The sequence below is a fragment of the Pyrus communis genome, chromosome 6, assembly GCF_963583255.1.
Source record: "Pyrus communis chromosome 6, drPyrComm1.1, whole genome shotgun sequence".
NCBI classification, from domain to species: domain Eukaryota; kingdom Viridiplantae; phylum Streptophyta; class Magnoliopsida; order Rosales; family Rosaceae; genus Pyrus; species Pyrus communis.
The window spans coordinates 22,382,425-22,398,996 of NC_084808.1; the positions used below are offsets into that span (position 1 = coordinate 22,382,425).

General features: G+C 37.3%; 2 protein-coding genes and 1 non-coding gene across 3 annotated transcripts; 1 reads left to right on the forward strand and 2 right to left on the reverse strand.

Moving 5' to 3' along the window:
• Positions 1-2,405: 2,405 nt before the first annotated feature.
• On the reverse strand, positions 2,406-8,266 carry LOC137737640 (putative pentatricopeptide repeat-containing protein At5g13230, mitochondrial). The gene is made up of 2 exons (XM_068477181.1): positions 5,553-8,266; positions 2,406-2,779 (listed from the first exon to the last, which is right to left on the reverse strand). Exon 1 carries the CDS (start codon positions 8,133-8,135, stop codon positions 5,634-5,636), a length of 2,502 nt encoding a protein of 833 aa, XP_068333282.1. The 5' UTR covers positions 8,136-8,266; the 3' UTR covers positions 2,406-2,779; positions 5,553-5,633.
• Positions 8,267-12,518: 4,252 nt separating this feature from the next.
• LOC137736977 (small ribosomal subunit protein eS27y-like) lies at positions 12,519-13,756 on the reverse strand. The gene is made up of 4 exons (XM_068476309.1): positions 13,624-13,756; positions 13,257-13,358; positions 13,117-13,145; positions 12,519-12,992 (listed from the first exon to the last, which is right to left on the reverse strand). Exons 1-4 carry the CDS (start codon positions 13,624-13,626, stop codon positions 12,866-12,868), a joined length of 261 nt encoding a protein of 86 aa, XP_068332410.1. The 5' UTR covers positions 13,627-13,756; the 3' UTR covers positions 12,519-12,865.
• Positions 13,757-14,173: 417 nt separating this feature from the next.
• Positions 14,174-14,263, forward strand: LOC137738512 (small nucleolar RNA SNORD36). The gene has a single exon (XR_011068956.1). It is a non-coding gene; the product is annotated as a small nucleolar RNA SNORD36 (small nucleolar RNA).
• Positions 14,264-16,572: the final 2,309 nt, after the last annotated feature.

Consider the following 16,572-nt stretch of genomic DNA (forward strand, 5'->3'; position numbering starts at 1 on the left):
CCTTTTTTTTCTTTTTCTTTTTTTTCTTTCTAAGAGGTTGAGCTCGCATCTATGAACCCTAACTTTCTAGCTACAGTTGATTTGGGTCGAACAAATTTGAATTGTATATTTCTTCTGTTCACCATGTAAACGTACATTTTGTTTTGCAGGTTTCAAAACAAAAAGGCTTTGTATTACGTACATGAACAATAAAAGAAAAAAGTGTTGGTGTGGGTACCAGGCTAGGCTAGCTCTAGTTTGCTAGGTGTACGTGTACAAACAAACAAAGTGGAAGAGAAGTGATGAGTGCACATGTCAATTGTCAAGTGTCAAATAAGACAAGCTCATCGTGTTTAAATTCCTCATTGGATTATAGTTTTTGACAAAGTAAATTATAAGTTTATGATGTTTAATTATGTTATGCAGATTAATTTTTATTTATTTAGTTTTGTAGGAAAGGTGACTCTTCACATCAACACATTATATGTTAATTCACCACACTTCATCCATGATGTATTATGTATATGCGTGTATTTATGCATGTCCATCTAGAGAGATTTTTCAATGTGTTAAAAATATGGTCTGATATACCAAATGTTATTATACAAATGGTTAGATACTAGGAAAAAAAACTTCAACTACTTATTTTATGACACTTGATGTATCATACCATATTCCCAGTACATTGAAAAATTTCTCGTCGATCTTATGGCTTTACCTAGCAATTTTGTCCGCAATTATTCACCTATACAAATAGAACAAGTGTGCTAAAAATGAATTTTCAACCATATCATGTATTTTAAATAATACAATTTTATATTATAGTAGGTTCGTTCACCGTTGGTTACACTTTTGTGCCGCTGGCTAAAAATTATTGCTTTTTGACATATTTTACATTGAACAATACGAATGCGTTTTGTTAACTTTAATAAATATCGAAGGAGGATTAGAAGTTCTTATCCAAGCAATTCCGTAAAGACCCACTAATCTTGAAAGTCATACTTAGTGAGAAGCTAATACGACGGTCGATGAGTTATTAAGGTCACAACTACGATCACTCATATGCATCTAGTTAAATGATTTTTAAAATATAATGTTGTCAAGATTAAAGCTTGACTTGTGATGTTTCTCTGATCTGTTTCTTTTTTATGTGGGGTCGTTTCATTGGTCGAGCGCTTTGAAACTTCAAACGTAGGAAAAATATATTCTCCCTTGGCAGGACCGGATGAGATACGAGCGTTCCAATTTCGTCGCGACGATTCTGTGTTTGGTAGGTTTCATAGACTTCCAACGTTGTGGCCCTTGCGGCTGCATGTTTCTCATCCACGAGACACACCCTGTGCGGCTGTGCCTTAATTTCTCCCCTCGTGAATGAATTTTGGTACGTAAACAGTAAACTCCCACGATAGTTATCATTCTATACTCTTAGGAGATACTGTGAAACTGTAACATATAACGGTTGAAAGAGTTTACCTTAGGAGATACTGTGAAACTGTAACATATAATGGTTGAAAGAGTTTATGTTTATGTATAACATACATCCTTGTATGACATATTTTCCCTCTTAATTTTTTGTTAATTATTTTTAGGACTTTTTAGCTAAAATGATCTCTGAGATAGCTCCACAGTTTGGTCATTGACAATGAAAATCGATAGAAATGGTTTTTGAGTTTGTCAAACCTAAATCATTTTAGTCATTTCGTGAAAAATGTCAATATCCTCGTTAAATTGTTACATGAACAATCACGTGACCACCTTTTTAAGGGTATTTTTGTCAAATAAACTCCTCCACTTAACGAGGATATTTGCAAATTTTTCATAGAATGACCAAAATGATTTGCGGTAAGACCAACTCAGGGACCATTTCTATCAATTTTCATTGTCAAAGAACAAAGTAAGGAGTTAAGCCAATCTCGGACATCAATTTAGCTAAGAAGCCAATTTTGATTGAATGGATTATAGTCTCATTTTTAATTAATTTGTGGTAGTGCATTTTCTACTTTTAGCTTCTGCTTTTGCAAATGTTTAGTTAATTTAAAGCAATGACTGATCAGATGGGCTCGCGTACAACTTAAGACATGGCCCAAGGAATTTTGTGCAAGGGGAACAGTGAACAAATGCTTTCTCATGAATCATACATATACATTATGGAAGTTCAAGACAATTTACATCATCTTCTCATATTCTGTTTGGAAAGTCACTCTTAACCACCAAAAAATGGAAACTAAGAAATGCCACTTACAAGTTACAGCGTACATTCAAATCTCTGAGAAGAACATGATTTTCCTACATGATGCAGCACGACGTAACCATGAGCAGGAAACGTAGGCGCCATATAATCACAACTGAATTTAAGGAGGGTACAAGAAGTTTGAATTCAGACCAGTACAAGTAATAGTCACACATTCAAGATTTATATATCTGTACCTTGAACTGCTCGTAAAACTGTATCTAAGTATTCTCATACGGAAAAAATATGGTTCTGAATAATTGGCAAGACAGGATTTTGACAACCTTGTATGACTTGGAACTTGGAAGCATATAAAAGCTTGACAAAAGCAACTTTCTAACCTGATCAAAAAATTGATGTAAGCAATCTCTGAAAAGAGAGTTTCTTTAGCCTTCTAAAGTCACCTTCCTCACCTACATTCTCAGAATCAGAGTGGTCTTAAGTATCACTGTCAAACAGAGGCCGCTTGTATTCTCTTGCTTCGACAATGGAACACACTGTGTAGCGCTAGCTTACAAACTGCTGCCGACATATCAAGCTCCACGTCTTCTATAAATTTTAGTTATACATCTAAGTCGAGCACAAAACAAGATTCAATAATAGTTAGCATCAGCAACATGAACAATGAAAGCATAAAGTAAAAAGATGGAAACAGTAATTATCCACACAAATAATTTGGAAAAGAAGATGAATGTAAAATCAGTTTCTGCTTGCAGCGAGATGCTATAGAAATTGGACGACCAGTTAAAAACTCCAACTTTTGCTACAGTATAGACGCGAAATTAAAATATACAAGTTTATAGCTATGTACCCTGTTATTTTATAGATTCGGTGACATAAAGTGTCCAAAATTGAGTCTAAGAGAAATTAAAATTCGGAAAATATTAATCTTAGACATTAGCTTGTCCTCGCTGATGCCAAAAGCAAGTTGAGCCATTGACAAGAGCTCCTACTTTTGCCAAGTTCCCTATAAACACACACGAGTAACATATATTATAAGACAACCTGACATGTATGCAATCACACACAACTGATTCGTTTAGGAATGTTTGGCATTAAATCTCTTTCAAAGTGGTAGACAAAAAAGTGAAACAATGTCCAACCTTTGGTGCACCATCTGAAGGTAGAGATAACAAAAGGTCTCAGAGGAAAAATGAAAACGGTCAAAGAGTAATTCAACCGACCGGGAAATTGGAACAAGACAAGATTCTTCTAGGGATAGTGGGAAATAAGTAGTTGGATAGTCAGTTCTCTTTTGAAGCAAAGCCTTACTAATAAACTATATTGTTTTTCAGTAAGATGAACTGTTGCTTTCTCTGAGCTAAAATCTCTCAAATCGAATGTAAATAGTTCTAGAAAATTATAGATAAATTTTCTCCCGGGGAAGCACAAAGACAATTGACAATGTGATCCATGCAATTGAAAAAAACTGCAGCTAAGATGCAATATGTTTCCAGGTTAAGATGTACTGTATTTCCTGCAAAAAAGGGGAAAAAAAAACTGACACATAGTTTGAGGTTTGTAAGCACAAAGAAACGATCTCAAGACCAATTCTCAAAATATTTCTTCATCAGTTGATTTCTTATCATACACCTGATGAGTCAGTAGCTCTCGTAATACAGTGCATTCCTGTTTTATACTCACAGTTGCCGCCCCAAGCTCTGTTTGTATAGTCATATCCTATTATGTTTAAACTCACACTAGCCCCAAGTTCCGCTAATTTAGTCATATCCCTGATGATGAGTCCCACAAAGTGAGCAATTAAGATCTGTGCAGCAAATAAATGGAAGGATATTTCATATTATCCCAGGCTTAGATATGGTTATGCAACTATTGTAGTGATCATAGTAATAGTAGACTAAGTAGTTGGTGATGCCGTCACAAACGATTTTCTAAAGTGAAGATCCAAAGGCTAGACTTTCGCCCTAGCCTAAAAAACCACTTGCAGTTTATGATGATTTGAAGAAAGGGAAATATGCCATTTTTCCCGTTTATCTTTCCACGTAGCAATTACAGATATGCTTACCTAATTCATAATGAGATTTACGAATCCACTACCACCTAAAATGCTATCGACAAGATGAGAATCAAAAGTCAAAAAGTCATGATTCAAAATCGCAATGTTAGACGATTCAAAAGTTGAAGTGCTAATACAGAATATTTTAAAATGTGACATGATGTCTAATTCCACAAATGACTAGGAAGTTTGATACGACACGCAACATATAGAAGATATTTGATGGATACCGCATATCACCATGAACATAAGATTATCCACGCTTAGATTAAAACTAAATAAATGAAAAATGCACTCTTTCGCATCAGGTCAATGCGTTCACAATGTTATTATGCTTGTGCATCAATCTACTTGAAATGACAGGGAAGCCCACAATATAATAACCTCTCCAATGTTATACCATTAAATTTGAATATGGATTAAGGTCATAAATATACAACCATATGTATATAAACTATAATTTGGTAAAATACTAGATACACATGGGTGCATGCACTCAGATTTTAAAGGATCAAGGTTCACTTTTCCTTTAAACTGGTGTGATCCCCACATGGATAGGGAAAAGATGATCTGCAATTCATATACTCTGTAATCATCTTTAAACTGACAATGTCAACGCATGCAGATGAATGTAATCTCATGACTACAGATTAGTAATGGACAAAATCATTACATCAAATGGTAGGCTAAATTATAGTGAGATTGAACATTTTATTTCAGTTAATTGTTCTGAAACTAGAAAATGGAACTAAAAAAACAATACAATAGGAACAAGAAAGTTTCTAGAGTAAAATAAGAACAATGAAAAAGGAAAAAAATATTCCCGAGTATCAATGAGAAAGCAATTAACAAGTTCAGTGGGAGTTGCAGTTCACATTTAGACAATTGTACGAGTCTTTTAATTAGGAAAATGCTGCAACTTTCCAATCAGCAAAAGAAATGTAAACTTCTTTATGATGATTATCACAAAGGCCAAACTAGAAAGTTAATCCCTACTAAAAGGCTGCAAATGTTTTAAGAGAAATGATTAATGAATGAGTACTGCATTCGTTTGGATTGATAGATGTTGAAGATACAGCCAATGGTCTAAACTTGACACAACTTTTTCTTCTTGGTCTAGAATTACTTGAAGATCAAGAAAAAACAGACAATAAACAAGTGGGTGATACCTATGTGCACAAGTAATGGAATCAGCAGAAGGTTTTAACAGTCAATTTCTAGCCATTAAGAACTGCAATGGAATAAATTAGCAGATAAAACATACAAGATGTGAAGCAAAGCAAAAACTTGGTAAATTTCACGTACTTGGTCACGGATATGGAATACCTGGAAGGGAGTGAACCCTTGAGGACAAGGACACTTCAGTTCAACCCTCGAGGAACCATAGATCTGAATAAAGCAGATCAATCACCAGTAATCACCACAAGAGCAAACTCCATCCTGAAAGTGATGGAATCGATTGAGATCTCTAACAATAATATCTCGCTGCACAATCTTTGATATTAACTTCACTGTGGCATGGCAATCCATACATATCCGAAGATTTTTAATGATACGAATGGGGCTCCCAGATGGTGCTCTAATCAGCCCAAATGCTAGAGCTAATCTTTCACTGTGTACCCACAAGAGACGCTCCTTTTCATCCTCTGCCACATCAAGCAAAATGGCATTACAATTGGGAACATGTCCTGCCTTCAAGGTTCTCAATTTCAACCATTCCAGCATGCCGTTGATCAGTTTCATATCAGGATGTGAAGTATCGCCCACAGTGAAATAATGAACTGTGCCCTGGTTCTCAATCCAACTTAAGCCAGGTTCCTTCTTTACTCCTTTCCTTTTCATATTTTTTCTAACATAAGCTACATTATCCCATCTCTTTGCGGTGGCATATATGTTTGACAATAACACATGGGTCGCCTCATCCTGAGGATCCATTTCAAGAACATGCTTGGCAGCCATCCTTCCAAGTTCGACATCATTATGGATAACACAAGCTCCGAGCAAAGCACGCCACACCATAATACTAGGTTCAAATGGGATTTCATTAATCAACTTCACAGCCTTATCAAGATGGCCTGATCGCCCTAAAAGCCAGACCATACAAGTGTAGTGCTCTATGCATGGTTCAACATCATAGTCTTGTACCATAGAATCAAAATAAGCTTGTCCTTGATCTAGAAGTCCTGCATTGCTGCAAGCTGACAGGACACCAACAAAAGTTAACTTGTTTGGTTTGCAATTTGTTTCCTGCATCATTTCAAAGACTTTTAGAGCCTCAAGGGCAAGGCCATGCATAGAATACCCTGAGATCATGGTATTCCATGAGACCTCATCTCGTTGCTTCAACTTATCAAACACCAGGCGAGCATCTTTAATGTTCCCACATTTGGCATACATGTCTATTAAAGAATTACCCACTACAGTATCCTTGTCATATACGGTTTTGACTGTTACAGAATGTATCTGAACTCCTGATTCCAACGCTGCTAGGCCAGAAGAAGCACGGAGAGCACTAGAGTACGTCACTTCTGTTGCCTCGACTTGGCATTTAATCATACCTGAAAACAACATCAATGCCTTCTCTCCATCACCTAACTGGGTGTACCCAACAATCATTGTGTTCCAAGATACATCATTTCTATTTGGTGATTCCACAAATAAGTCCATAGAGTCATCTATCTTTCCACATTTAGCATAGACACCCATGAGGGCATTTGAAACATAGACATCTGAATCAATACCAACCTTGGTTACATGGCAATGGATTTGCATACCGAAATCTAAATGCTCCATAGTTGCACAAGCTTGCAGCGTGCTAGCATATGTAAACTGGTTTGGAACAACAAATGCTTGCCTCATCCGACAAAACAAGTCCAGAGCCTCTTCACACCGGTCACTCTGAGCATACCGTGAAACCATAAGGCTCCAAGGAACCACATCATTTTTGGGCATCTCTTGAAATACTTGCCGAGCCTCCTCAATATCTCCAAACTTGGTGTACAAATCAAGTAATGCCGTACCCACATACAGATCCCCTTCATAACATGATTTTATCACACACCCATGGACACTCTTCCCTCCATTTAAGGCCTCTAATCCCACACAAGCCTTAAGCGCACCCGTAAAAGTATAATTATTAGGCCTGAACCCAATCACCCTCATTCGAGAGAAGAGTTCGAGTGCTTCTTCAGAACAACCATTCTCAGCATAACATGCTATCATCCCAGTCCAAGCTACCATATCTTTACAAACAACCTCATCAAAAACATCCCTAGCAACATTAACGTACCCGCAAACAGAGTAGGCATCAATGAGAGCAGTCCCAACGAAGGCACTAGACCCATGCGCCAGCTTATGAATACAAGCATGAACAGTCCAAACCAGCTCAGCCCACCCCGTCCTCACAAGCAACTTCAAAATCGTAGTAAAAACAAATTGGTTAAGCTCATGGCCTTCTCTATGCAGCCCACTAAACAACTCTACAGCATCAACAAAACACCCGTAATCCGAAAACCCCTGGATCAACGTAACGAACGAAATAACATTTCTCTTGGACATTTCATCAAACAGGTTAGCGGCATCAACTAGCATACCCGCCTTCACATACATATTGAGAAGAATGTTGTCAGCAAACAAGTCCAAGCAGCCGCCTTTCTTCAGAATCTCGCAATGAAGACCCATTGCGGACCTGGCGTCGCCGTTTCGGATGCAGTGCTGGAGCAATACGCCGTATGCGTGAGAGTCGAACTCTGAGCTGGGAAGCTCTGGGTGGGTGGTGAAGTTTGGTGGGGGCAGTTGGGCGGCTTGGGCGGCGAACCCACATCGTGAAAAGGTTGTCAGGGCGGTGGTTTTGGAGTGAGAAGCGAGATTTCCAGAGTGCAACGTTCTCTGGGAAAGCAATCTAAGCATGCCAACGAGATCGAAAACGAAGAAATATGTAGAGTTGTGAACTTTGGCTTCCTGTAAAAAACTGGACTCTCCGTTGAGAGTTTGAAAGAGGGCAATACGTTTCAGCGGGAAGGCTAGTCACCTTCGCGGCATCAACCACTCGACCATGTCAAAATTCAAAGACCCAAGACACAGACCTCAACATACCCACCATTGCACCAATAAGTTCTTGAAGCCCCAAGCCCGCTCATCCTAATTATTTTTGACAAGTTCAATTAGATGACCATTGTCGACACTCTCTAAATGTGAAAGTCATTGTAATTCTTTAATTTTTTTTTATTTTTTTATTTTAAAAAAGAGAGTGCAAAATGATCTTTTGGGATTTATGGCTTGAATTATAAAAATCTGTCAACTACATCCCTAATATTAGATTCGAAGCTACTGTACTCAATTTAAGTCATGTTACTTGCATATGATACACATTGGAGGGTAGATTGGTAATTTTCATAAATAAATTATGTGAAATCCCGTCCCCGGATATCACTATTTAAAATTATGCATTTCGTATTCTTAGTTTTGACGCGTTTGTATTTGCGGTGTATAATTTTTTTCCGATAAGTAAAATGATGAAATTGCCCCTATTGTATTAAACAGGATTTCTTTGCGGATATATTTGATCCTTTCATGATTTTTCAGATTTCTTACATATTCAGATAGTACGTCTCAATACGGATGCATGGGCTCAAACAGAATGTAATTTGCAGTTATAAATGAACGAAGTTGAGGAAAAAATGGTCATTTGACCATAAATCTGGAAGGCTCATCAAATTTGATGTGCCACGTGTGTGGATGTGATTGGAAAAGGAAGAGAGAAATGAGAGAAAGGAAGGGATGCTACCCAATTAGAAAAGAAAGAAAGGAGGGGAAGGGAGAGATGGGTGTTCTCGATTCAACCATGGAATCCAATGCTTTCTCCGGTCAAATTTTGGAGAATTACGCCGAGACACCACCTGGGAAACACTCAACGACCCTCCATCTACCAATTCCACCCCAAAGTCGATGAAATTGGGCTTGGATTCATGAAGAACCGCATTGGTGGGTACAATGGTTCCACGGCGGTGAAGTTAACTCCATTGATAACCACCACCAATATACTCCCCTTCACCTTAGGAACAAGGCCTAAGTAGTGGTTGAGGTGTTAGAGTTCGTTTTGAGGTTGAATCGAGAACACCCATTTCTAGGGTTTCCAACGGATCAAGGGCAATTTCAGGTATTTCCCAGTCGAATTAGACTTCGGCTTAGGTATGAAAGTTCTCCCCCTTACAAAATTTGGTAATTTTTGGAGTTAGGTGAATTTTCTAGCAAGTCAGGGTGGTCAGTTGCCACATGTGGTGGCGCGTGGCCCGAGGACCCACTTGACCCTTCTAAGCTAAAATTGATACCCTGATTCCATATGTGACATCCAATGGATGAAATCCCATCGTTCGAACATAGTTTCGTTAGGGTCCTCATCTTGATCATTATAACCATTGACGATCCAACCGTTGGATCATCACCAAACTTTAATGCGTTATAGCAAGTAATATTTGAGGACATTAGAAACTGACAGATTGAGAATTCGACGTACGGATATTAATGAATTGAATTTTTAAGTTTGTAAAACCAAACGTTGACCGCCACTTAATTTTAGCGATTGGTAGAGATCCGAACTTTGGATCGTTTCAAAATTTTAGGAAATTGTTCTAGAAGACTAATGAGACTCTTGGGAAATTACGGATCGGTAATTTGTTGGTAGATATTCTGGATCGAATTACGTAGGGTTGTGGACCCCACTGTTGATTGATAGGTGACTTTTGGTCAACATGTCTCAAATTGTTTTAAATACTAAAATTAGTACAACTAGAGACTAAGTGAAGTCTAGTGGGCCTACATTGGTTAGCGAGTGACTTTAAGATATGTGACATGGTTCTTACCCTGATTTTGTATTTAGTATCCTTTGTGGATATGACTTCGTTTTGATAAATGTAATTTTTATTAAAATGTGATTTTTAATGTTTAGCCATTGATCTATTATTATGAAATGTGATTTGACTTGTGTATTAGAAATGTTTGTGAAATGTGATTTGAAATGCATGTTGAAATATTTGTGAAATGTGAAGGCTAGTAATGGACCGTTAACCCATTGTGATGGGGATTTGTTGCTTCGATATTGTTTCATTTCTCACTTCGTTGACTCGTTCTAAATTTAGTACTTGTGCTTGTTTCATTTCATTGAGCCTTTGTGAATTGAGTAACTTGATTCATGTCTTGTTTCTTCGAGCTGTTGTTATGTTCATTGCACTTCTGCTCAGTTCCATTGAGTTATTCGGAACTGGGTTTCGTTGAGTGGTCCGGTTCCCTGCTCCTCTGGATTTTGTTGAGTGGTTTGAAATCCCTCGTACTCCTTGATTCCGTTGACTGGTCTGGAATCGTATCCTGCCTTGGATTTCATTGAATGGTCTGATATCCATTGTACTCCGCAATTCCGTTGAGTGGTCCAAAATCGTATCCACTAGGATTCGGTTGAGAGGTCTAGAATCCCTTCTACTCCGCGATTCCGTTGAGTGGTCCGGAGTTGTATCCTAATTTGGATTTTGTTAAATGATCTGGAATTCCGCTTGGAATTTTGGTTCTGTTGAGTGGTCCGGAACTCAATGTTGTTGGATTTCGTTGAGTGGTGGAAATCACATTCTTCAGAGATGTAGGCTTCGGTCAAATTGTGTCGCTCTAGCCCTGCATCTTGGTGTATTGTATGTGTTAAGATTGATGTGATTGTTGAATGGTGTTGGAAAGCATGTGTGTGTGTGTGACTGGCATGATGATAACTTTTGTTTGGCTTATGGTTGATGTGTGGTGTGGTACTCTATGTTTTCTGCTAGAAAGTGTCTTACGAAAAGTTTAGAGCTTAACAAATGGTGAACTACGAATGACTTGATCTCTATGTAGGGTACGTAGGCAGTCTAACAAGGAGGGTAGATGCAACCATAAAGTATACAAAAAATTAGTAAGGAATCTGAATCTTGAGTTGTACTTTGTCCATATCCCGGAGGCGGGGTATGTTAGATATACGGGTACTTGGTGATGTCACGTGTCGATCCTGAACATATGTCGGGATCGGGGTGTGACAGATTAGATGTTAGATTCGTAACCTATATAAAATGTTAAGGGCTTATAAGCGAAAAAATGACGGTATTATACTTTGAAGTATGTCAAATGATTTAAGTTGACGAAAAATTGAATAAAATAGTTTTAAATATAATAGTAAGAATGAAGTTAGCAATTTTTAATGAATTTACAGATATATTCTACCAAAAAAATAATTCCAAGACCTAATTTCACTAAAATGACAGTTCAATGACTAAATCGGCACTTCACCCATAACTAAAATAATCTTTTCGAAGTGCCATTAACATTTTGCGACAATCTAGCATTGTTAGATCGTGATGAATAAACACTAATTGAAAGATTTAGCATCAACCATGAAAGGTAAAAGCCGGCGGGAGTTTCGTCTAGCGAAACAATTCACTCCGTACACTTGAGATTTTTTAGATTAGAATTAGGCAGTACGTTCTGCATAAATTGAAACAAAGAGATCGGTTGTATTGAAGGACATTTCGTTCTTGGATACAATGATATCCTAATAAATCTGGTGTTACGCATTCCGGCAAATGATAAGTTACATCCGGGATTGTGTTGCAACGATTAGTAACATGCACATGTTCTGGCGTTTATCAACAAAAACATAAAATCTGCAAACAAAACCGTTCACATCAAATCACTTACAGAATACTGAATTCATCAAGAACACGATGCATATCCAATGCAATTAGAGAAACATTCCAACACAAAGGTTGCAAGGTTTATACCAATACTTTCTCCAGTAACAAAGATCGCTAATGCAGCATTTAAGGACAGACGATAATGCTAATACAGCGTTAATCAGCACAAAACACAAAGTACGAAGCAGCCAATGAGATCGTTGTGCAGAGAAAGAAGATCAAATCTACAAATTCCCCACTAGTCAAATGCCTAAAATCATAAAAGGAGTTGTTTGTAACAGCCACCCTTTGATTCAGTGTCGAATAAGTAATATTTCTCATACACCCAACTACAACACATGATCCAATTCTAAGCATCAGAGTACTTTCTCATAATACCAAAGGGTTATCGCTACGCAAGTGCGATTCCAGATTGCAATCACAGAAAAGTTCACTAAACATAACATAGAAAAACAAAGCATAAGCCGAATCAACGATTCAGTATTCGTCCCTCCTAAATAAAACAAGGTACAAAAACAAGGTACAAGTACAACCCAACATTCGAGAACAAATAAGTTCAGAATCATTTGAATATCAACACCCAGAATACATTGAAAACAAATTGGCATCTCAAATAACGAAAGTAGCAGCTATAACATTTCCATGACAGAGAAACTGATCACTGATAATCTGTCAATGACACTTAAAAGGGTAGACACATGAACACTTAAAACAATGCTTCATCTGAAGTGCAAAAGATATTGTTAACCACCAAAATTAACTAAACATTCATAACATAACACTCCCATGGTAAGGTCCAGAACGCTGCCCTAACAAATTACATATTCAAAACACTAAAAAGGAAATGGGAAAAACGAGGATAACCCATATTTCAACCCCAAAAAGCTCTTCTGCAATTCCCAAATAAATGTAAATGCGATGAAAGCAAGAGCATCAGTCTCCCTTTCTTCTGAAAGAGCAACCTTCGGTGAGCCTGGCGCGTCCTCCAGTAGGCTGGCACAACACCGTCTGGCAGTTACCGCACACCACAACTGTTTGTGAGTGACTGAACACGGTGGTTCTGCACAAATGATTTTCCTTTTGTTATACTTTCATTCAAATTTAAATCATATACAGAAAACATATATAAAATCATCACAAAGTCAACGAGAAAACATCAACATGAGCAGAGCAGCATTACTTACATGCTAAAGCATCCTTGGCACTTAACATCCTGCCACATTAAAAACAATCAAAATCAACAATCTTCACCCAAAAACCCAACAATTATACGAAAACGCAAACGTTGAAAAACCTTCGTAATCAAATAATTACTAATAATTACCATGAAAAAAGAGTTGGGAGTCTGCACAAGCCTCTTGAGCTTGTGCTTCCTCTTCTCGAGCTCAGCTGGCGGATGAAGCAAATCGATGTCGTTCTGAAGCACCTGTTTACAACCAGCCATCAAAATCTACCACTAAGCGATCCATTTTCTCACAAATCCAATATATTTCCCAATTAATATAACAAAAACAGAACGACCCACGTAAAAAAATAACCCATTCAGTGGCATTCAAATATAATCTACACTTTAAAGAGGCGTTTTGCAAAAATGGGGATAAATCTGTGAGCCTAATGAAAATAACGATTCATATCAGAGCAATTGGTTGATAAAATATGAAAAGCAACAGATTTAAACGTTGGGTTCTAACCATGTTGATCAATGCAGATCGTCGCAAACCAAAAAAGCCCAAAGAGCCGCAAGAAACCCCTGGAGAGCTGGAGTGCGAGAGAGGGAGCGACCGAGAAGATTTTAGGGCTTATAAGGCTACGAATATAAACGAGTGTCTGAGCTATGTGGGCCGTCGGATCCAACACAAACTTAGATCTCCGCCTTTACCCCAACACGGGGTATTATCGTTCTTTCATCATTATAAGCAAGACGAAACGGCGTCGTTGTGGTTGTCGGCAAAGGAATTAGGGTTTCGCGGTTCGATTTGGCTCCTCCCTCCCTATATATAATGCGTTCCAGAGATGCTTATGTATTGTCTTCGTCCGCCCGCGGCCGCTCTGGAGTGCACAATGTGCTGCTCAAATTCATCGTTTGTCACCGCCGTTAGATGAATTTGATTGCCGGTAAACTCATCAAACACATCTAACGGCAATCAATGGTGAGAGGATGCAATCCTTTTCTCCCATTTGTTGTATTTTTTTTTTCTTTCGAATTTTTGGTATTTATGTTTTCCATTGAAGTGTTGGTGAGAGCAAATGATGAGAAACATTTGGAAATGAAAACTGATTGGCGAAAGCCATGAAGCTTCCAAAATTCGAGCTTTTTAAAACTGATGCTCCTTCAACTCCCCTCTCTCTCTCTCGTTTCTCGTACAATATTTAGCTTCCTTTATTGAGTTTGTTCTTAAATCCGATTAGGGTTTGTGCTTGATCGATTGAATCGGATTAGAGGTCTAAAATTGCCTATGAGAGATCCGAGCGAACTTACTTGTCATGGCGCTCGAGTTCCGTTGCGGGCATATAAAAACCCCAAAAAGTAAGGCCTGCCTTTGAGCGAGAAGATGTTTGCATTCTCCTCTTGCGTTGAAGGAAGGTTTTATACATTATTTTTCGGTCATTTTTTCTTTTGACAAATGTTGTAAAACTCGAAAATATAAAATACACCGGGAGCACGGCACGGTAGAAAATTTCTTGGGCCGTTTCAAATGGGTTCTTGTTTTTTGATACGAGATCTCAATTTCACCCGGCCAATATGTGATATTATTATATGGGGCAGTATCAAGGTTTTGCATGTGTTTTTATTCACCTTGTAATTCAGGTTACTGCCCTAAATTTGTATCCCTTGGAGATCGAGAATTTTACCTCTAAAAGTTAACCAGGAACAATATGTAAGAGCTTTCGATGGAAACAATCAATCCCTTGTTACAAATTTATAAAATTGTGAAGGTTAATATCGCATACGGATTATTTCGAAGTAAACAATCAATCCCCTTTACAATCCTCATAGAAAATAGTAATGATTGGATTTGAACTCTTGATGACATGCTTGCTTATGTGAAATGCTTTCACACTAAAATTTAAAATTTGTAATCTTACAACACATAAAACTTGGAAAGATCAATTGGAGGATGAACTCTTACCTAGACTCCCTTGAGCCACTTATAACCACAAATAATGTGTTTTTACTTGCATACAATGATTTGTTTGAGATACCGTTTCTACGTGTGTTTTGGTCCAAGAAATTCCCTTCAATAGTAAGGCAAGGCATTCCTAATTATATATGATGATTCATGGATACAACAAATGGATGGAGAGCCATCTGTTACTCTTGGGCCTGTTGGGCTCTCACTTAACCTATTTGTCCAACCTCCCCTTATCACTTTTTTTTGTTTTGTTTGTGTTTTTTTCGCTTACCATTTCTAAATTCATTTGCTTTTACCTAATAGGTAGAGCTATTCATATATTTATTTTTATTTCTCATATATATATTTTTTAAATTTCGACTGTCGGATCGAATGAATTGAAGAAGACCAGTCGTAAAAAAACAAGGGTATGTGTTCGGTCGTTAGATCGAAGTACTTGAAGAAGATTAACGATAAAAAGTTAAAATGATAGGATAGAGCAAAAAGGTCGTACGAATTGACTATTTCGTCGGGCCAACTTTGTAAGAAAAGCCTTATTTTCTGGTAGTGACGGCACATTACATAAACTACTCATACACACACTTTGCACAACTACTACGACAATGTTTGAAAACAAAGAAGGCATGTCTCTATTTATAATAGAAAAGTCTGCTGCTATATTTACAGACCAAGTAAACATATAGTAAAATATAAATATCCCCTATATTAACTTTAAAACTATCCAAAATGGGATAAATAAATCATGTGGAACACTAATGGAATTGGGCATGGCTAATAAATGTATTAGGGTTCGACACTTGGTATGCAAGTGTCATCATGATACAAGAAAGTTTAAGGCTTATCACAATGTTTGCAGGAGGTGTCCTAATCTTATGCAACGCCTGAAACGAAAGATATCTATACCACTATGGTTTAATATATATATATATATATATATATATATATATATATATATATATATATATATATATAGACACACACACATGCAAACATGAACAAAAGATAATATGCTATTTTTTTTAAATACGGGTTCTCACAAACTCAAATTGTTTTTAATTTGAAACGCAATTTTAGAATTCTAGAAATAAATAAGTGTATAATAAGGAGGAAAAGTCTATACAAATACTATCATGGAGTTGGATTTCAAAATTTGTGTAGGTCTCACCAAATGTTTGATTCCTTAATATTTAGTAAACACCTGAGTATTCTGTAATCGAAATTCAATTTAGCTTTTTGATTCCAATTACTCTTACTTGAATGTGCCACTAAATGTGACCCATAGTTCTTGGCTGGAGATGACCTAATGCGCATGAAACTATATGTTTCTTTTTCCGTGCCTATTTTAGCTACTAGGCAAATATTGACTAATTTTCACGTATTTAATTGTGTGTTAAGAGCTTTAATAAGTTGCTCTCTCTCTCTCTCTCTCTCTCTCTCTCTCTCTCTTCAGTCTTTGGATTCTGTTCAGTTATTGGTTTTTATTGTTCTGCATAAACTTATGGCATT

Coding starts and splice junctions, on each gene's coding strand:
- LOC137737640 (XM_068477181.1), bottom strand. CDS start 8,135: ATGCTTAGATTGCTTTCCCAGAGAACGTTGCACTCTGGAAATCTCGCT.
- LOC137736977 (XM_068476309.1), bottom strand. Junction 13,146..13,256: donor CTCCCAACTCTTTTTTCATG/GTAATTATTAGT, acceptor TTAATGTGGCAG/GATGTTAAGTGCCAAGGATG. Junction 12,993..13,116: donor TGCCAAGGATGCTTTAGCAT/GTAAGTAATGCT, acceptor TCATTTGTGCAG/AACCACCGTGTTCAGTCACT.